The sequence below is a fragment of the Spea bombifrons genome, chromosome 1 (assembly GCF_027358695.1).
Source record: "Spea bombifrons isolate aSpeBom1 chromosome 1, aSpeBom1.2.pri, whole genome shotgun sequence".
Classification (NCBI taxonomy): Eukaryota; Metazoa; Chordata; class Amphibia; order Anura; family Pelobatidae; genus Spea; species Spea bombifrons.
The window spans coordinates 81214153-81235686 of NC_071087.1; the positions used below are offsets into that span (position 1 = coordinate 81214153).

Below are 21534 nucleotides of genomic sequence, written 5' to 3' on the forward strand. Positions count from 1 at the left end.
CAAAGCCCTATTAATAAACTCTACTTTGCTCCTACTCTCAGCGTTGCTTCCTTTCTTTGGCCCTCTCTTAGTTCACTCTCTGTGCTCCCCTCAGTCTCTATATTTTCTATCCCTCTTCCTTCTCCTTTCCGTGAGGTAGACCCCTTTCCTACCTACTAAGGGGGTGTTTTCGTGGTCTAGGTCTGCCTCTGGTCAGACCTAGGACTGAGGGCTGTCCTAGGTCTGACCTGAGGCAGTTCCCTAGCCATCCTCCACAATGGGATATGATGCTATTTTAAAGAATTGCAGCACCACGTAAACTTGCTAGGACGATTAGAATATGCCACTGGATCTATCAATTAAGGAGTTCCAAAACAAAAAAGTTCTACAAAAATAGATGCGTTATTTTAGCCTAAATCATTCAAAGCATGCCACACATCTTACCCAACTTTCTATCCAATTTTTATGCACAAATGCAAAGGTAACAGATGGGGGTCACTGTATGAATGTTCCAAATGACTGGGTTTTCCTAGATAATAGTTGCAGAACTGCAATGCTGGACAATAACTATGGTTCATAGTTGCACTTTAATAGGGATCCACAAAACCCAAATTTCTAGGAAAACTAAAACGTAAAAATTACTAAGGTATCTCTGAGCTTCCATGGTCTGCTCACTGATTGCATTGGGGATTCAACCCAGAAGCAAAATTACCCTGGCAAGTTGGTGTAAGCAACCTGTCTGTGTCAGGAGTTGTAGGAGCACTTTCATGCATACAACAAGTGGGCCCCTTAAATTTTGTTTGGTGTGGATTTGCCTCTTTACCTGGCACCGTATTCTATTCAACTAGGTGAAAATGGTAAGTGAATTTGACATGGACTCTAATCTTCTGATACGTTTGAGCTGTGCAGGAAGAGCAGAAAGACTGTAGCTGAGCAGTCAATTACCCACTGACAAACCTGCTCCAATATTGAATATTGGGGGGAAAATGGACCATGGACAGGGGATGATTGACAAAAGTACCCACTTCTCCCAACCTGCATAGATTAATTTAAAAATAAAAAAACAATATTATATAAATATATTGTTTAGTAATTCATTTAACAATATGTTAACATTTTCTTCATGTTTTTTTCAATGATGTACTAGATTGTGCAACCCATAAAATCTGCCCTTTCACTCTTGTGACCCTTAGACACATGCTGAAATCCACAGAGTTCCAAGGAATGGGCAGAATACCGTGGCTGCTATATTCATTGACAAAACAAATTAGAAGGTGATTTTGAAAAGTATGGCTGAACAAGACAGTGTTGGTTTCAGTGGGTGACGTGCCAACCTCCATTTTGTTTTATTGAAGCCCAAGGTCAGTGATGAAGAAAACAGAAGGTACACAAAATTTAAAAAGATTGTATCCCTCACATCAAGGAAGGAAATTAAGCTGCAGCAGCAGAGACAGAGCAGGGCATGGGACAGGTACTGGCAGACAGACTGAATCCCCCCTTGCATATTCTACTGGGCTTGCGCACAGTGTGACTGTACACTACAGCTTCTGGTACACTACACCAGTAAATTTTCTGCACTAAAATAAACTATCACTTTAGTAATTAACTTGCAGTGTTGTATATGAGCAAAAAGGTAAAAGGGCATCAGCACACGTATATATGTAATGATTGTCCCTTCCCCTTGTAAATACTGATTGGCAAAAAAAAATAACGAAAAACTCCCACAGGCCATAATCATTACTGAGACCACCTCTTGGTTTTTTTTGTTACTTCTACATATCTTCAGTCAGTGGTATATACCCTCCTATACACAGTCCCTTCCCAATTTACCACATCAAGGAGCGCCAAACGGCTTGTAATGGTGTTGAAACAGCTTTTAGCTTGGCAGATACACATGGAAACGAATGGACAAATCCTAACAAAATCTTAACACCATTGCAAATTGTTTTTAACAGTTTAATCTGGGCTCGACCAGATTATCGGAGATTTGTTCAAATGCACGAAACAGGCATTTTTTGTTAAAAAAAACAAGTTTGTACGAATACAAATAAACACATCTTCCCTGGGTCCCAGAACCCAGGTTTTAAAAAAACGTGTTTTTAATAACTTTTTACCTGACCCTATTGGGTTAATTTAATATATAGCTTTAAGTTTATTTTGGTAGTGTCCGGTCTATATAATCAAGTCACTTTTTTAGCCTAATCAACTAGGGACCCAGAGCTATCCATTGATACCACAGGATCAAAATTTTTTTTTTTTTTAAAGGCCTTTTTGCCTAAAAAAAAAAAATGTATAGCACTGTGTATAAGTGTTAGGCAGGTGTGAAAAATGCTGTAAAGAATGCTTTCAAAATAGACATGTTAATAGTTCATTTTTCATTCATACAAACTGATACATTAGGTAAAGAGGTCTGCACTCTTAAGTTAGATGATAAATCCTTTAGTCAAACCTTTGAGATACCAGTTTGTTATCACTTAAAGTTGAACTTTCAACTATGACACACGGGCATTAATCAAGTGAGCATTATTTAGTTGCTGTGTTAACATTTTTTTAAACAGTTCAAGATATTGCTTCAAGATTACCTGTACTTCCAAGCATGTATCTGATTTGCTTGCTAAATGGCCTATTTTTGTATGCTTTTTTAAACTTACTTTTCAATAGGACAGCTGTTTTGGAGCTTAATGGCTAAGCTCAGGTTGACAAGAGTGGACAGATACAAGCACAAGTCAATTTGCCTCAGACTCCTTTAGGGTTTTGGTCCTTACCTGGGTCCCTATGAACTTGTGCTATGCACCACACAAACTCACCCACTTTTAAGGGACATTAAGAGAACAGAACAGTGTTTATATTTTAATGACTGATATAAAACCTCATAGATGCTAGAATTACTACGATCCATATATACTGCATTGAATATACAGTTGCAGGAGACATCTATTATGAGAATTATGTTTCAGATCTTGTGGTCTGCAAGCCACATAAAGTATAACAAATAAAAATTTGTGCAATAATGTTAGTGATTGAATATTTAACATATGCCATACAATAGAACCAGATTGTGGAGGGGGTATGCCTGCCACTGGTATATAAGCTCTGACTTTACAACAGCTGCCAAGTCAACCAAGTCCAGAAAATTACTTGCATCCTGTATACAGGGGTGACTAATGGGGTAGTTACTTCCTAGACTTGTTTGATTTGAAGACTTGGAACACTACCAAGCTTTGTTGTGGTTCCTAGCAATGGCAGCCATTTGCACACTGACTATGTATTCCCTCTTTGTGAATATGTGTTGGCCACACATAGAACATGTTGTCTGACAAATGTTATTTTTTTATCGGGTCACTGACTGGGATTCTCTCTCTTGGCTGTCCTAAGGTCCTAACAGAATGTTACAGAGAAGCACGACTTCCTACTACCTCTCGTAATTGTTGAGAGAAAAGCTGCATTTGAAGATCTGTATTGTTATTATACAGTAAAGTATGGCAATTAACATTGCACACATTCACCTAGCAAAGAGATGGCCTGGTCAAGTACTTGCTTACGAGCTGCAGGTTCTCCCATGTCTGCAAGAACCAGGAACACATTCTTTGCTCCAAGTTCCATGCATTTTGTCTTCACCTATAGTGAATCGAAAAGAACTATGCTATTAACCATTTCATGGCATATGCAAAATGTGTTACAAGGAATGTATATAGCTGTATAATTTTACCATTTAGTGTCACATCACAGTGGGAAGGGCAGGTCCCACAGTCCTACATAGTTCTACATCTCAAATTGACCCTACAGTAAGCCCTACAAAAGCCACATCTAACTGTAAAACAAACTCCATGTCACATTTCAATTAAATCAATACATTTTATTACCCTGCTTATTGAGAAACAAAACTCCAAAAACCCAAAGACAGAGATATTACACAAGGGAACCAAGTCCTGCTGTTATTTCTAACAATAATACGTGGAAGCGGGAGTGACAGTTTACAATGGACTCACATGCTTTACCTTTAATCCTATTCCTCAGCTTTCACAGCTCTACGAAAACCTGCCTGTCTCACATTACAGGTGGGGTTAACTCTTTTTTTGTATGAGTCTTGTTTATTCTTGCTTCCAGAGTTTTGCAACTCTACGACTAGCTCAGGTTACTCACCTTTTGGAGTGCATGTTCCCTTCTTGCAGTTAGGACAAGTTCTGCTCCAGCCCTGGCATAGTGATAAGCAATTTCCTCCCCAATGCCAGTGCTTGCACCAGTGACAAGGACCCTAGCATTGGCAAGGCTGGCTGTGGATAGAATGACATGTGACAGACAATTTTTAAGCCCCATGGAGTTATGGATCCCTGCAGAAATTCATCAAATTTCATGGTATGTCGTTCTTACCAAGGTTGAAATTGTCCATATAAAGATATCCCAGAATCCCCACCAGTGCTATGGTACACCATCCTCTCACTGAGCCCATATCTGGATTGTTCCTCCCAAGTAATTCAGCACTGATTGTCTGTAGTTGTGTGCTGCACGTTATGACATACTGGTGTTTAGCAGGGTGCAGTTGCAAAAGCTGTTCACATGTGATCACAGGATCACATGCTAGAAATTGCCATTCCATAAAACACATTCCACAGTATTAACTGATTTATAGCTGAGTGTTAGCGGATTTCCCTATTACCGACTAAGGACTATTACAGGTATATATAGTACGGTATATGTAGTCTTGTAGTTTTAGCTGCATTCCTGGGGTGCATTGACAAATTATGAGGGTCCCTCATTCCTAACCTGCATCATTTACGCTATTTATTAGACTTGTGCATTTGGATTCCTACGCATTGATTAGTACTCAAAAACAGGGCCAAATCCCCACAAAGCAGACGAAAACAAAGTACTCAAACTCTCATTCTCTCTCTCTCATACTCTCGCTTCTCTACTTCCTCCTTCATGCTCTACATCTTCTCTCTCTTCCATCTTCTGTGTTCACCCGCATCTCCACAGACATAACCTGGCACAAACTTCCGCCAAAATTGCCTCTGGTGTTGTCCTCTACCACAATACTTTAATCCGGGGAAAGAGACGTCAGAGAAAGTGCTTCCATTTTGGCAGAAGTTCACCTTAGGGCAAAAGGGCAGGGTTTCTGGTGACGCCCACTGCGTATGCGGCCAGTGCATGTGGCATTCCAAACTGCTATATACATGGACATGCCTATAACTCCCAGAGGCACAGAAACCACACAGGGTGTTAGAGGGAGTTTGCGTGTTAGATATGCACGTTAGTTATGGGGCAAAGAAATACTGCACCTATATGCCCCACTCCCCCTTGCTCTTATTAGGTGTGTTTATGGGAGGATCATAAAGTGGCGCACTGGATGGAGCAATTTAATAGATATGGGTTGGGCTGATGGGAGGGACATGGGGACCAGGCCTTTAATCTGTGCTGAGCCCCAAGACTTCCGGTAGTGTAGTGCACTGGCACTGTGCTGAACAACAAACATGCAACAATTCTGGTGGAAGTAGGTATGATGGCTGCCGATTGACAGCCTCATTACACTAAAGAAATATTTTCTTGCTTGTAGTAATCACGGAAAGGATACCCTACACCAGGGGTGCTCAAACTGCGGCCCTCCAGCTGCTGCAGGACTACATCTCCCATAATGCTCCTTCAGCTAAGGGGCTGGCTGAGGAGTATGGGAGATGTAGTCCTGCAGCAGCTGGAGGGCCGCAGTTTGAGCACCCCTGCCCTACACTGTCAACACATATGACACGCATGGTTGGTACCTGGGCTCCACTTTCCAAACCATGTATCACCATCCGCTTGCCAAGTCAGTCGGAGTACAAGTCCAACATGACTTACTGTTTATAACAAAGGTGGCCCTGGTGTATTATTATTATTATAAACCTTTTAATAAATCATTTTATTGAATGTTACTTTTCAACAACGCCTGATAAATTACTAACTTAATGTAAACTTATTTCTTACTAATTTAAAAAATTTGAAAAAGTCAACATACTTATTTGTTGTAATAAATTCACGTAACCTCAGGCTACCCTAGTTCTGATATAATTCTTCTTCGGTAAAAATACGATTTGCGAAGACTGTGCGTAGACTACAAATCCCATAACACACTGCGCGCCAACTACGACCGGAAGTGGATCAGCTGTCATCGCTGAGTGCCCTTGGCCGGATGAAAGATGGCGCCTGCCGTGCTGAGACTGCTGAAGTAAGTTACGGATGGAGGTGCACTAATAAAGCATCCCATCAGACAAAAGTATTAGACAGATTTGCATTCTAGGAATGGTATCGCTACTTAATCGCATGCCCTTTCTAAATAGTAACCTTGCATACGCTGGTAGAAGCCTCCGCTTCTCTACGTATATTTATTAATAAACAACTACGGAACAGCATTGGAGGCGAGGTCAACCAAGATATTTTAAACAAAAGATGTGTATACTTAGTTATGTAACTCTTCGTTTTAATTACTCCATGCTTCTGTTATGGTGTATCTAGTAGTGCTTGTTACTTTCATTCAGGTTTACTACCAAGGCGGCTGTGGCTGGTGGAGCAGTGTATGTGGCCTATGACCAGGGGCTTCTGGGGAGCAGTACAGAGGGGGAGGACGTCCTAAAGAAGACAGTTTCTGCTGTGCCTCCAGCCTTGCAGGAATGGGCAGACTACTTTGGTTGGCAGGTACGGATAATAAGATGCAATTTACCTTACTGCACCCGGATCTGAACCTACATTATTGGAAATATCTTCAAAAATATATAAGATAATTATCTGTAGAACAGCAGACTATTTCAGGTCTTCACAAAAATTCTTATCTGCCTTGGTACCAATTGTGTTTACAGAGATTCAGTAATATTTACATTTTCTGAGCCATTTCACTGGTGTGCCTATAGATGCAGGCAGTGTGTCCAGGATCTTACCCGAGTATGGTTGAGGGAACACGTCAAATGTGATTTTCATCTATTAAAATCTATAAAATATTTGTTTTCTTACAGATCCCATCTGCACCAAAACTTGATTTCTCTGTCTGCGAGTCCTGGAACTGGGGTAATGTCTGCAAGGACAAAGTAGAGATTAAGCTCCTCCTACCTGAAATGTTTTATTACTGCCCCAAACAGCCTACCAAAATCTGAATGCATATTAAAGTATTTGAGTACAGGGTTACAGGGTTAAATATTGACATGCATCGCTGTTTCTAAACAAGATTTTTTAAAAATCTTATGCTCCCCAAAAGTATCCAGAAAAAGAAAACTGCTAAACAAAAGTATATATTTTTTTGAAAGTTGGCATCCCAAAACACTTGATTTAACCGTTTTAGAGCTAGTCTGGCCTAAACATTGCAGTAAAACTTAATTTTTAACAAACTCATTATATCCAAATACAATATTTCAGTACATTTCTTTACCTTGGTACATGAAATTACTAAAACAACTTGTGATTGTGTGTTGAGCCTGTAGATTCGCTCCTGTAGTAGCGATCAAAGTCTCGGGAGGGGCAGGGTTTGACTCAGGGTTGCTGTGCTGGTCTGCCCAGACACCAGCAGCAGCAGCAGCAGTAGTGCTGCGCGATCACCACGGTTGTGGCGACGTGGGGGCATTTTTTTTTTTTTTTGCATGACACACCAGGTACGTCACAGAACAAATGAGCCCACTTGGGTATGACGTACCTGGTATGTCACCGGGCGTGAAGGGGTTTAAACTTTTACTTCACTGTGAAGGCCTTTCCCCAGTTAGCATGTCCTGTGAGAAAGATGTAGGTGGACCTGGATAATACATAATGTTTTTTGCTGCCACTCCTATTGAACTGTGCATTTTATAGGGGCTGCTTCAGCTTGCCCAAGGACACTATTACTTAGCCCTTGATTGAACAGTTCTGATGTAGTTGGGAAAATGTATGCTGCGGATGACAAGCTTCCCTTTTGCTGTGGTTGTACTAAATTGCTTGTGAATATATTCCACTTGGTGATCATCAGGGGAGATTTAGTTCAATAATAGACTGAATCCCACATTACATTTTCCTTCCACAAAATTTTGTTTTTTTCTTTTTATTTAGTAAATAATTATACACTGTCTGATACCGATTCTGAATCTTTTCTGGAAAAAAACACAATTTAGAAAATTCCCACCAAGCTATGATTTCTCTTTGCGCAGAGATGAGCCTCAGGTTAGCAGTGTCTGCTTGCCCTCCACCGGCAATCCCTCCACATATTCACACCCTCTCGTCCTCTATGGTGCAGCTCACACAGCTCTCCCTTGTACCTCAAGCGTCATTTATATCTTTACTGAAGCTAGATGCCACTACTTACACGGGGTCATTTAGAAATACATATTATGTGACCCCATTTGAGCCTCTGTTACAGCAACACCTGGGTAACGGGCAATGTCAAATCAATAGTCACATAAGGCAGTACAATAAAGTCTCTGTCCACTGGATACACCAAACGAGGGTCATAACTGATGTTTCTTAAGCAAGGTAACAGCAGTAACCTGCAACTTAATTCTAAAGTTAAAAAAAAAAAATATTGTGCTATTGTAAACCAGTAGTTCAAGTGGTAAAATGAAATAAAGTATACATTAAACATAACCAATAAGTTTGCACAAAAAATATATACACCTTTATACTTGTAGTATACCATAACCTGTGATGAGGTCCCTTATACCAAGGGGACTCTAAAGACCTAATTTAATATGCTTGTGTTATGTTGTAGGCATTGAAGAACTCTTCCTTATTCCTGTACTTTTGCAGGTGTCCAGAAATCTGTAGCGGCACTCTCATCTGCTCCAAGCAAGGCTTGTGAATACTCGGCAGAAGGATGGAAGTACATGAAGGACCTTGTGAAGTGAATTACCAATGTACATAATACACAATAAAAACTTTATTTATACAGTTTTTGTGTGTACAATTGACTTAATATATATGACAGAGTTCTTAAAACTGTACTTCCCGCTCTTATGCGAATTTCCCCTCCCTATCATATCAGAATCATGCTAACTATAAAATGTGGCATAGCTTTTAAAAAACACCATAACGTACGTTCGCACTGACATATAGAATGCCTGTCATGACTCATGTTGCAAAGTCCCACATCTAACGCTAGGCGTCACTATGTTATCTGATCACTAAGCACGCTTGGCGTCTACATCGCCTTTTTCTATTTACCGCAGTGCTATGTGGGAAATTGAGTCTTTGCATGCTTGTTTTGTGCAAGCGTTTTATGGAAAGCGGACTACATATCCCATAGTTCGCTGCGTACGGGGCGCAAATTGGCTGTAGCGTTAGGATGGAGTACCGGTGGCTGGGACTGTTCTGAGGCTTTGACTGGAGGGATGGCAGCGTGTGACAGGGAAATAGTCTATCATAAGGACAGCTCCCAGGTGACTGTGTGTAAATGTATGCATGCCCAATTTCTCTGTACATACGTGTGTCTTGATCATTTCGTGGTTATGCGGTGGATATTGTAGCCATAATTGTGTGTGAATATGATTTTGTACGTGTATCAAATGACATGGGATCCTAAAAAAAACTACGCTTACATTTTATATGTCTAAACGGCAGCATAGCACCATTACCAATTACGATATTTTTCTCTGTACAAGTGGGAAGTAGTCTGAATGTCAATTCTCGTATTACCTAGTTCTAGACATGTCTGCTGGATGTTGAGTCATATTTACAGAATATGTTCATCCATTGTGCTGTGCTTCAGAATATATTGTTTTTTTTACTATTATTTATAAATAATAACATAGCGTTAGGTTCTGCGGGGTATGGGTCATTTGTAATCTGATCACTCTATGGATAATATAGCAATTTTCACCGGCACGTACATGTAGTCAGCTTTATCTGCCTAGCAACAAGTCATCATGGGCCTTCTCTATAGTAGACCATTTGTTCCGAACTACATTTCGAATGGCTGAGAACAGCAACAGCATCGGCGTGTTTTTCTGCGTTTGAGAACTTAATGTACCGTGGAATGCAATTTATTGTATGTATTCTACCTCCTCTGTCAGCTCTGTTGGTATTGCTTGCATAAGGTTAAAGGGAAACCGCCATATGTAATACAGAACTATTATTGAATCTTACATCTGCCCCCTTTTTTTTTACTATCATTTTTATATAATGTTCCATTTGAGATAATCACATTTATATTTTACAGCTCTGACATCCATCAAACGGATAGCCAGGGCATTCCATGCAAATGTTCCTTCATCTCACATGATTGCACAGTGCATGGGAATCCTACTGTCAACCGAAGTAGGAAGTTGCAACATAATTCCTGGATTCTGCCTGCAATGTCTCATGCAGATTTTGCACAAGCTTCTAGCACTAAATTTTGTTTACGATAGTTTAATTCCAAGCTAATGTTACAAATACCTCATGTTAAAGGGATAGTTGGCTTCCCTGAACATGTTCACCAAGCATCGACGCATGTTTAAACACTTAGTAAGTAAACAATAATGACTCCTTTCTGTGCATGCATGATGGGGGTCTTACTGCAGGAGCTGGCTAGTGGAGAATATAGGCAAAGCAGGAGCTTGGGGGGGGCTCAGGGGCAAAATCCCCCATCACACGCACACACTCCATATGCATTTGGCTTTTTTTCCTGCTTCGGAGCTACTTGGCTTGTAGGAGATCTTTTGCTGCCCATATTTTTTGCCGCCGGTCCTCTCCAGTGCCAGCACAGAAATCACTTCCATTGACTACAGTGGGAGCTTTTCCCCCGTCACGGATTGTGTTCTTTAAGCAGTCAATTAGCCAGGAGAAATAGGGACCACAGAGGTGGTATTGCACATCTCGAAAAAGGTAAATGATTTCTGTTGGGGTTTTTTTTAACAAAAAAGTTAAATTAATGCATATCAAAGTACTTCAATATGCGTTCTTTGGGGAGGTGCCTAGGACATGAGAAAATGCATGTCTCTTAAAAAAAATAAATACTTCATACACTCTAAAACAATCAGAGGATGAAAAACAAACAGATTGGATAGGAATGGTATTGATACCTTTAAAGTAACAGTCTTGGATTTTTTAATTTGTATTAATTTAATAACAAATTGGTCTCCCATCTTTATTATGCCACTGTGACGTACCACTGTGACACACTGTACTTGTGATATAGCAGCACACCTGTTTCCATGCTTGTTGACCAAACTTGGGTAGCTCATAAGTTAACCATTTTTTTCTGATGTGTTTTGTACCTACGAACCTAGACCTTTTGTTTTTAGGATGTTTGATCAAGCAGGATTACCCTTTTTGTTTTTATTGTACCCACACAACATACACTCACGGGCCACTTTATTAGGTACACCTGTTCAATTGCTTGTTAACACAAATAGCTAATCAGCCATCCACATGACAGCAACTCAATGCATTTAGGCATGTAGACATGGTCAAGCCAACTTGCTGAAGTTAAAACCGAGCATCAGAATGAGTAAGAAAGGGGATTTTAGTGACTTTGAACATGGCATGGTTGTTTGTCCCGGTTGTCTGTGGGAATAAACAATATTGCGTCTCTGCTGCCATTTATTTAAAAAGATCAATCCATAGAGTTCTTTGTAAAATGCTTAAAAATGCACCATTACTAAACTTTTGATCAAGTTCTGATTTGATATATTTACCTTATAGCACAAAGTATGTGTGAGCTCCAGGATTGAAATAGCAAATGTTCAGTGTTTTATGTACTTGCTAGGCAAGTTGTGCTACCTGCACCATCTAAGGAGGCATAATGAGATTGTAGGGTACATTGCATGTAAAATAACAATTAGAAAACAGGTTGACTGTTCCTTCTCAAATGTACATCTTGTTTTAGGGTAAAGGTAAAATGGGAAATTGGTTTAGTGCCTCAACTGAAATTTTATTTTCAGGTACATGGAATATGGTATATTTCATAAAATGCTGGAGTTTTGTCTCCTAATAAATTATAGGGTGCTGCCCTATGATGCAAGAGCTATGAATGCTTCTAATGGATGGGTTGCTTAGCAACAGAGACAAATTTAGCCTATTCTGAGACCTATTCTAACTTCGAGCTTTGGTCGTTTTCTGTTCCCTTAACATCACTGTGTTGGCATATGTTGTGTTGGTGTGCACATGTAAAAACACAAATACATAGTGTGCCCAATATTCTGAGGTCTATGGCTGAAATGCAAAAACTCAAGATATATACAGTATCTCACAAAAGCGAGTATACCCCTCTCATTTTTATTATCTTTTTATGGGACAACACTGAATAAATTACACTCTGCTAATGTAAAAGAGTGAGTGTACAGGCTGTATAACATTGTAAATTTGCTGTTCCCTTAAAATAACTCCACACACAACCATTAATGTCTAAACCTTGGCAAGAAAAGTGAGTACACCCCTAAGTGGAAATGTCCAAATTGGGCCCAAACCCTCTTGGGCATGGAGTTCCCCAGAGCTTCACAAGTTGCCACTGGAGTCCTCTTCCACTCCTCCATCATGAATACCCATCCATGACCCATTTTCAATGCCCTGGCTGCGGGAAGAAGGTTCCCAACCCTGATTTAACGGTACATGGCCCCATCCATTGTCGCTTTGATGCGGTGAAGTTGTCCTGTCCCCCAAAGCATAATGTTTCCACCTCCATGTCATAGGCAGCATTCCTCCTCCTCCTCCAAACACGGAAACAGGAGTTGATGCCAAATAGCTTGATTTTGGTCTCATCTGAGCACAACACTTTCACCCAGTTCTCCTCTGAATCATTCAGGTGTTCGTTGGCAAACTTCAGACGGGCCTGTACATCTAAAGTAGAATACCAGTATTTGAAATACCATTTGTTGTCTAGTTTGCAATGTACTGGTAAGGCCAGTATGGTATTAGGGGTAAGGCTTGTGTTATTCCTTAGAAAGAAGTGACTGAACCAATTCTTGTCTTCTTGCAGAGTGAAGATATTGATGAATGGGATGATGCTGCCCTCATTAAGTCTTATGAGAAAGCTGTGCAGTCCTTCCAGGTAACATTCACTTTGCTGCATTTGCCTATGTGGCTCCAAAGTAATTGCATAATAACTAATTTCCTTCATGTCCAGGACATGCTAAGATGCAGTGATAAGAATAGGAGACCAGAGGGAACCACTGTGCAAGGAGACCCTCAGAAAGATAGCCAGCGTGAGGTACCACGTGAAACAGACTGGGAGAGAGAGGGTCATAGAGATCATCCAAAGGATGAAGTGGAAAAGTGGAGCAAAAAGAAAAAGGTGCAGCCCCCACCTCTTCTCACTCGACCCCTTGCTTCCAAAGTGAGTCACACTCAGAACGGCTATTCACAGAATTTCTTGACATTAACTAGTGATTGTAAGAAAATAATGAGTGCGTACTGGGAAATTGTAATTTATCCTGTTGCCACTAAGATCAACAGGGTTACTCTTATTGAAAGGAAACATAGTTCCTGTGTGGTTACTGTCTGTAGAATCTTGGCAGTATGAACAAAAATAAGTGTTCTTAAAAAGTACTGGTAAGACAATAATCACTGCTTGCTACAGCAAAACTACTATTTTAGACTAAACACTCATGTTTTACTTTGAGCTGCTAAACAATACATAGGATATGTGTTAAACATGTTTGAAGATAATGTAAAGTGTTGGTTTTCTGTGCTGTTTTCTTGTTTGTTTTTTTGCACACCCTTTCTTTCAGCTACTTTATTAAGGGTACTGATATAGCAGATCATTTCAAGTCTGGAAAACCTGGAACAGTGAGGTGGAGACAGGAATTTGCTGTCTCCACCTCACTGTAGTCAGTTGAGGTAACATGGTGGCCCTGAGATGTTGGAGTCCCAGTTAAAATAAACAGCCTTTTGTGTTAGTGGCATAGTGCTGACAACAGAAACATTGGGCCTGAAAAGGCACTTTAAGGGGGGTGGGAGGACAAAGCTGTAAAATATACTTATGTCCACGTTCAGTTGTCCTCACTCTTGATTTACCACAAGCTTAGGATTCTATTTCTCTACAGTGGAAGGTGGGGGATCCCTGCAGTGCTGTTTGGTCAGAAGATGGCTGTGTTTATCCAGCTACAGTGAAGTCTATAGACCGGGAAAATGGGACATGTGTAGTGCAATATGATGGCTATGGAAACACTGAGAGACATCAGCTTGATGAAATAGTGTCGGTGGGGAGCAGTGGGGATAGCACCCCTCCTGTCAGACAGGTAACACAATCTTTCTAACTCTTACTACCAGACTGCTGACAACATCCCATCCCTGCCCTCATGGTTAGTGAAGGGTTCTACTTGTGACATACCACATTCTTCTAGCTTAATTAGCAGTGCCAGACCCTCTTCCATCGCTAGTTTACGCTTATGTTTACTTCTCCTGTTTCACATCCACCATGACACCTTTTTTTTTTTACTTTTTGATTGCCCGACATCCACCCATCATCCCACGACTTCTCTCATTTCTTTTTGTCACTCATTCTTGTCTGCAGTGGAAAGTTGGTGACCGTTGTTCAGTGCAGTGGTCGGAGGATGGACAGATGTACTGTGCAATTATTCGCTCTGTGGATGAGGTGCAGGGCACCTGTGTGGTGGTGTATGAGGAATATAAGAATGAGGAAGAGCACAGCTTGGCTGACTTGATGCCTCCACCCAGTGCCCTCCTACGTTCTCGCGGCAAGAAGCAGGCGAGTCCTGCACCTCTAGGACTGGACAGCTCAGGGGTACACAGCCTGACATGTCTGGGGCAGACCAGTGCTATTAAAGGAAGTGATAGGGTCTGGCACTTTTAATGTAAGAGAACAGTATTTTTTTACACTAATCAGAGAAAGACCTTTATGACTGCAGGATTGACATTTTGGGTAAATGGAGTTTATTAAATTTAAGAAACAAAGCATCCTTAAAAGAGCTTGCCACACCCCTGTCTGGGGGAAAACTATTTCTGGTTGCTTTAGGGGTGACACAATGAGAGACAATTCCTGACATCACTAGAGCTGACAGAGTTGAAAATAAATCCTGGATTTTTGGGAGACAGAGAGTAGGATCATTTTAGGACTGAATACCTTTCACATGCCATGGTTTGATTGGCAGGATGAGGAAGACACCGATTGGCTTTACACACGGAGAAGCTCCACCTCTTCACCAGATCTATCCCGCAATTGGAGAAAGCAAGGAAAGAAGTCAGATTGGATGTACACATTCCCACCTCCTCCCCCACCTCCGCCACCCCCACCACCTCCACCCCCTTCACTACCTCCCCCTCCACCACCAAAGGTAAGCATCCTGCCTTGTATTACATAACATGGCTACGGTTACTGTAAAAGGAATTTACTATTTAAAGCTATGACCTGGATATAGTGGTATTAAACATTAGCTTTCTTGTTAAGTAAGTTGGTGAAGCTTTTGGGTCTGTTTTAACCCATTCTTAACTTTGTACTCCAAAATCTAGAGCTGCTTTCATTTTTATGTTTGTTTAGTTATGATTCCTCTTTTTCATGTTTACTGTACCCAAACAAATAATACACCATCGTTTCAAGGACAGCTACAGTATTTCAAGAACAGTGATACAACTTTTAGATATGTATATCAACATTTAGTATGGATGATATATAATATACAAAAAGCCACATTTTGTATGATTTAGATATGATAATAGTTGAGTTGACCAAAATACCCCAACATACATTATATTAGTATGTGTCTTTAGTTTTGAAATACCTTATATTTAAGTTTTTTTATATTTTGGTGGCAATTAGAAGTCATACATTGCTGGTCCAAAGTCTTGCATTATTTTCACATTTGGTATATGGCTTTGTAATGGTAATACTGAACAGTGCTGATAGCTTCTTGGGCGGGGGGGGCAGGAAAAACAAAGTGGCTAAGCTAAGTGGCCCCATTGATCCCTTCCACCAGGTAACTCACATACGCACTAGCACATACGCATTTACACACAACACTATACACAATGCCAACACACATACACACTCATGCTAGCACAAACTGACACACACATTTATGCTCACACACAAACACTTACACATACACATTCATGCTAACACAGCCCTCTCCTGATCATGAACAAATAAAACAATAAATAAACCCACAAAGTGCACATTTCTAGAAAGTAGAGAGTCTGAGGTATTTCACAGCCATTTGGCAATCAATCTTTGCCAAAGTTAGTTATAATTTTTGGTGCGGTTTTTTTGCACAGGTTATTTGCAATATATACGCACATACACACACTCACTGGCCACTTTTTAGGTACACCTGTTCAATTGCTTGTTAACACAAATAGCTAATCAGCCAGTCACATGGCAGTAACTCAGTGCATTTAGGCATGTAGACATAGTCAAGACAACATGCTGAAGTTCAAACCGAGCATCAGAATAGGGAAGAAATGGGATTTAAGTGACTTTTTAAAGTGGCATGGCTGTTGGTGCCAGACAGGCTGGTCTGAGTATTTCAGAAACTGCTGATCTACTGGGATTTTCACGCACAACCATCTCTAGGGTTTACAGAGAATGGTCTGAAAAAGAGAAAATATCTAGTGAGAGGCAGTTGTGTGGACGAAAATGCCTTGTTGATGTTAGAGGAAAATAGGCAGAACACACAACACGTCGAACCTTGAAGCAGATTGCCTACAGCAGCAGAAGACCACATTGGGTGCCACTCCTGTCAGCTAAGAACAGGAAACTGAGGCTACAATTCGCACAGGCTCACCCAAATCGTACAATGGAAGAATGGAAGAACGTTGCCTGGTTTGATGAGTCTCGATTCCAGCTGCAACATTCAGATGGCAGGGTCAGAATTTGGCGTAAAAAACGTGAAAGCATGGATCCATCCTGCATTTTATCAAGGATTCAGGCTGGTAGTCGTGGTGGTGTTATGGTGGGGGGGACATTTTCTTGGCACATTTTGGCCCCTTAGTAATAACTGAGCATTGTTTAAATGCGACAGCCTACCTGAGTATTGTTTCTGACCTTGTCCATCCCTTTATGACCACAGTGTACCCATCTTCTCATGGCTACTTCCAGCAGGATAATGCACCATGTCACAAAGCTCACATCATCTCAAACTGGTTTATTGAACATGACAATGATTTCACTGTACTCCAATGGCCTCCACAGTCACCAGATCTCAATCCAATAGAGCACCTTTGGGATGTGGTGGAACGGGAGATTCACATCATGGATGTAAAGCTAACAAATCTGCAGCAACTGCGTGATGCCATCGGTGTCCATATGGACCAAAATATCTCTGGAATGTTTCCAGCACCTTGTAAAAAGAATGCCATGAAGAATAAATGCAAAAGGGGGTCCAACCTGGGACTAACAAGTTGTACCTAATAAAGTGGTCAGTGAGTGTATATATAACTCATTTCGCTCATTTGACTGCACAACAGCACACAGCATAAGGCAGGGTAGGCACACACAGTGCAAAGAGTTAAATCACATAAGATAATAAAAACCTCAGTTTAAATAAAAAAGTTACTTTTTTCACAAGTATGCCAGCCTTTTGATCTTTTTATGCACCTGCTTTTGTGGCTGAGGGTGATGAGAGTTGTAATACACAGATGGTGCCTATTTTCCACCGGTTGACACTTTTTTTTACATTTATTTTTTCTTTTGATGGCATGGTAGTATGCAGCCATAGTGCCTGTTCCATACAATGATCACTGCGTCAGGAGGGAGGCAGTCCCCTGCACCGGGAACTGTCAGGTAGCGGGTTCATGCCGTCATTATAGGTTTTTGGAGCATATGTTTTTATGGCGGCTTGGAATGTCTTGAAGGTTGGAATGAATTAATGATCACTATGTTTCTCTTTTTAGGGTTGCTTTTGGCCCCCACCGCCTCCTCCTGTAAGAGCCCATCTTCCAACCTGGCACAACTGGCCCCCGGTATGTGGTTGCTTCAGCCTTGTAATGGTTTGTAATTTCACACCTGTTATCCTGTGTAGCCCAACCTGCAACACTGGTGCCTGATGGCCGTATAGTGTGACGGAATCCCTAAAATTTAAACCTTTGATTTGAGAATTTATCATTATGCCTTCAGTCAGCCCCCTTGCCTCCACCACCGCCTCCTCCACCTTTCTTCAGTACAGAGTGGGAGGATTATGATGAGGAGGATCAGGAGGATGAAGATGTCTTGGCCTGCATGCTAATGGCTTGGTACATGACTGGATACCACACAGGATTTTACAAGGTATCACCTCTTACTGACCTAAGAAACACTTCACCATCAACAATCACTCTTCATCACTCTTGTTTGTTTGTTTTTTTCGCAATATAACATATTTTGTGACATGTCACTTTATAAATCTTGCAGGGTTTATTTAATACACCAACACATAAGCCAAAGTGATTTTCTGCAGTAGCATACATTTCATTTTGCCGTGCTTTACTTAAGATCTTTGCGGTTTGCATTGCTCCTCAACTGTCAACTGCAGCGGGGTTGTGGGATTCTATACCTGCAGGCTAAATGTACTCATTTTGTGAGATATATTTATATATCTCCCCAGTATACATATAACAATGCATGCCCTATGATGTATGTGCTTTTTTTCGACAGCATATCCTATGTTTTGTAACTCATAGTGTTAATTTGGTGCATAGGGCTTGAAGCAAGGTCGAGCAGAGGCATTGAGACCCAATCTGAAAAAAGGTCCCAGAAGGAAATAGCACTGCATAAATAGGTGTGTAACCTTGCCATTGTCACGGAATGGCTACAGTAATTTGTAACTCCACATCCAAACATCTAACACCATGGTCTCAATTCCTTTCCTTTCTCATCAGAACACAAGGATTATCTCTCCCATGGAGAAGTCAGGACACGCACACGCTCTGACTGGTTCTTCATTGCACCCTGGTCAGACTCCTCCGTCTCCTAACTTCATGCATATGCTCATAAATGCTTATATATTAACAAGGAATATCTGTGAAATGTTATAATAAAAAGGCTTGTTTAGGGCACATTTGTAATTTTCCTAGCCACATAAAATAAACAGTTCTTTGCGGTATTAAGAAATCAGTATATCTGCTCTTTTCATAAAAACAAAACACTACATCTTGTGTAAAATACTATTTCATTATTGTCACCATCAGGCACAATATGCTCACCAATATGAGAAAAAGACATAATTTTTTATCCACAATGATGGATTTAAATGTAATGAATACTAACACTGACACAGGTATTAATACAGAGGTTCAATCCAAGATACCAGTTAGGGAAGTTATTGGAGTGAGAAGTTAGACAGTGGTGGAATGTGGCTAGCTTACAATTTTATCTGGCAAATAAACTTACTCCAATAAGATCAAGGATCTATAACAATACCAGCTTTTAATGCTTAGGATGTAAATTTTGTGAAAGGTTGAAACAACAATTTAATTGGATATATATTGGAACACAAAGAAGAGCTGAAAAAGCATAGATGATTAGATCAAGAAAAAAAAGGAAATATTATATATATATATATTATATTATATAGGGATAAAAGAGATTATGAAATGGGTTTAGTGAGAGATTGCAATAATAATAAGAAAGCATTTAATGAATAGAGAGTTAAATCAAATAAGCTATCATTTAATAGAAGATCATCCATTGCAAAAGAGTCTCCCCCATCTCCACGTCCATATGTGAAAATACACACACAACAAAACAAAGAGACCAAGGGTGATGCTAGAAGACCTATTGGGCCCACATTTATACAAAATATGACCAAAACAAAAACACAACGGATATCATCCAAAAAGAATGGAGAGACACCTCCAACATAAAAGAAGATGGGGAGAAGATCCAGAAAGTAGGAACTTAATAATGAAAACGTTCCCAGTAATGAAAAAGAGGAGGAAGATCTTGTAAATATTTTTAACCTCTCCAATACCATCTTAAATGAAGAGCAGACGTTTATTGAGAAAAGGTTTGAAATGTCCCCCAAAAGCCTTGCCAGAAAGCTGACTTTGAAAAAAAAAATCTTAAAGAAAAGACCTTTCAAGAGAAAGAAAAACTAAACCTAGGTTCTAACCTAATCTGGAGGGGGCAAAGACAGTCTCCTTCCTTTTGAGTTATATTAACAATAAATCCTACCACCTAACATTTACGCTCACCTACTGATATACCCAAATCAAATTGTTAGACCTGGAAATTTATATTAAGGAGGGTACCATACAGACTAGGATTTTTAAGAAGAATGTGGCCTGTAATAGTTTATTTCCACCACTACCACCCTTGGCTGAAAAATATTCCATTTAGTCAGTTTAGAAGAATAAAGAGGAACTGTCTGGACCGAAATGAATTAGAACATCAAGTTACACAAATGAGACAAGATTTTCTTCAGAAGGGTTACCCCAACGATCTCTTGATGTACTATGACGGGCTTAACATATAAAGAAATGTATAAATTGCAACTTCAAAAACGTTTATATGTTACAATGCCCATGTGGAGCCCAACATGTGGGAAGAACGATAAGACCCTTAAAAGAAAGAGCCTTCAAACACTTAGGCAATATCCGAAATAAAAATATGAACACAGTGCTCCTCGACACTGTAATACATGCCCCAAATTTACATGTGAAGGTTTCCGAATCATAGGGATAGATCTAGTTCCACCAAATTGGAGAAGGGGGAATACTGCAGAAAATATATCCAAAAAAGAAACGGAATGGATCTTTAAATTAAAAACTTTTAAGTATGGGGGTCTAAACACTGAATTGGATATCCTAGCATTCATTTAGTGTTCATTCTGTGTAATCAATTATTCTTCCTGTTAGTATCTAGTATCTAATTAAAGACTTATCTGCAAGGGAGAAATCCCCTTTTATGTATATATGAATATAATAATATAAAATTATTTAAATATCTTATGGTACATAAAAGTACATTGAAACTTCACTAATAGTTTATTGTTCTATGTATATTTTACCAATTATTTTTCTTGTTAAGTCTATTATCAAATATAGAGGTCCCCTTTTATATATACATATATGAATATATTAATACGAAATTATACAATAACAGCACATTGAGCCTCCACTAATAGTTTATTGTTTTATGTATACTACTACATCTAAATATAATAATTCATTGAGGTATACATTTGTTATGTATCTAATGTGATCCTGACACTTGGTGTCCGTTTTGGCAGTGAGTCCTATACTCGCATACTTATTCTTGCATATTTGTTGATTTTCGTTATAAAAAGCTCTGTATTTCATCAATCTCTTGTCCAAGTCTTATACCCATTGTCAGGTAAACTACAGGATTAATGCGAGACATAGAATGGAGAGACGCATAAACATTACGAAACGTCATGACACATACGGGGTGGAGGAACGACGTTTGTGGAAGTTCAGCACGAGAACAGAATAAAAGATGGCGATCTGGGCGAAACGCGTTGAGGATTTCTATGACTTTATGCTTTTAAAATAAGGACTTTTTATCTCGAAACTTCTTATCTATTTATTTATTATCACGTTCGTTTATTTATTATTTTTTTATGTTTAACTTTTTACAGCTATATTCCCCTTTTTTATGTATTTTAAGGGGTTTCTTCCCCCAATAAATTTATTTTTTTCATTAATTCCTTCCTCTGTGATAATTTGCACATCCTTCATGGAGTATAACACAAGCACTTGCAC

The 21534-nt window shown here is 39.8% G+C and overlaps 3 protein-coding genes across 4 annotated transcripts in view; 2 read left to right on the forward strand and 1 right to left on the reverse strand.

Moving 5' to 3' along the window:
* The window catches only part of HSD11B1L (hydroxysteroid 11-beta dehydrogenase 1 like), a 33690-nt gene extending 29176 nt beyond the window's left edge, over positions 1-4514 (reverse strand). For both annotated transcript variants that reach the window (XM_053465488.1, XM_053465482.1), the window contains exons 1-3: positions 4351-4514; positions 4123-4253; positions 3486-3597 (exon numbers count right to left, since the gene is read on the reverse strand). In XM_053465488.1, the coding sequence (XP_053321463.1) occupies positions 3486-3597; positions 4123-4253; positions 4351-4429 (322 nt within the window). In that variant the 5' untranslated portion in view covers positions 4430-4514. The remainder of the gene's footprint in view (positions 1-3485; positions 3598-4122; positions 4254-4350) is intronic.
* Positions 4515-6063: 1549 nt separating this feature from the next.
* MICOS13 (mitochondrial contact site and cristae organizing system subunit 13) lies at positions 6064-8853 on the forward strand. The gene is made up of 4 exons (XM_053465572.1): positions 6064-6178; positions 6489-6645; positions 6960-7011; positions 8710-8853. Exons 1-4 carry the CDS (start codon positions 6150-6152, stop codon positions 8805-8807), a joined length of 336 nt encoding a protein of 111 aa, XP_053321547.1. The 5' UTR covers positions 6064-6149; the 3' UTR covers positions 8808-8853.
* Positions 8854-9229: 376 nt separating this feature from the next.
* On the forward strand, positions 9230-18922 carry LOC128492782 (survival motor neuron protein-like). Its single transcript, XM_053465470.1, has 9 exons — positions 9230-9338; positions 12857-12928; positions 13004-13213; positions 13923-14117; positions 14991-15173; positions 17728-17796; positions 17951-18100; positions 18511-18590; positions 18691-18922. The coding sequence occupies exons 1-8, from the start codon at positions 9291-9293 to the stop codon at positions 18574-18576; spliced, it is 993 nt and encodes a 330-aa protein (XP_053321445.1). The 5' UTR covers positions 9230-9290; the 3' UTR covers positions 18577-18590; positions 18691-18922.
* The last annotated feature ends 2612 nt before the right edge of the window (positions 18923-21534 follow it).

Excerpts from the sequence above, each read along its gene's own strand:
- LOC128492782 (XM_053465470.1), top strand. The coding sequence starts at position 9,291 with ATGGCAGCGTGTGACAGGGAAATAGTCTATCATAAGGACAGCTCCCAG. Across the intron at positions 9,339-12,856 it reads ATCATAAGGACAGCTCCCAG|AGTGAAGATATTGATGAATG; the intron begins GTGACTGTGTGT and ends GTCTTCTTGCAG. Across the intron at positions 14,118-14,990 it reads GCACCCCTCCTGTCAGACAG|GATGAGGAAGACACCGATTG; the intron begins GTAACACAATCT and ends TTTGATTGGCAG.
- MICOS13 (XM_053465572.1), top strand. The coding sequence starts at position 6,150 with ATGGCGCCTGCCGTGCTGAGACTGCTGAA. Across the intron at positions 6,179-6,488 it reads GCCGTGCTGAGACTGCTGAA|GTTTACTACCAAGGCGGCTG; the intron begins GTAAGTTACGGA and ends ACTTTCATTCAG. Across the intron at positions 6,646-6,959 it reads CAGACTACTTTGGTTGGCAG|ATCCCATCTGCACCAAAACT; the intron begins GTACGGATAATA and ends GTTTTCTTACAG.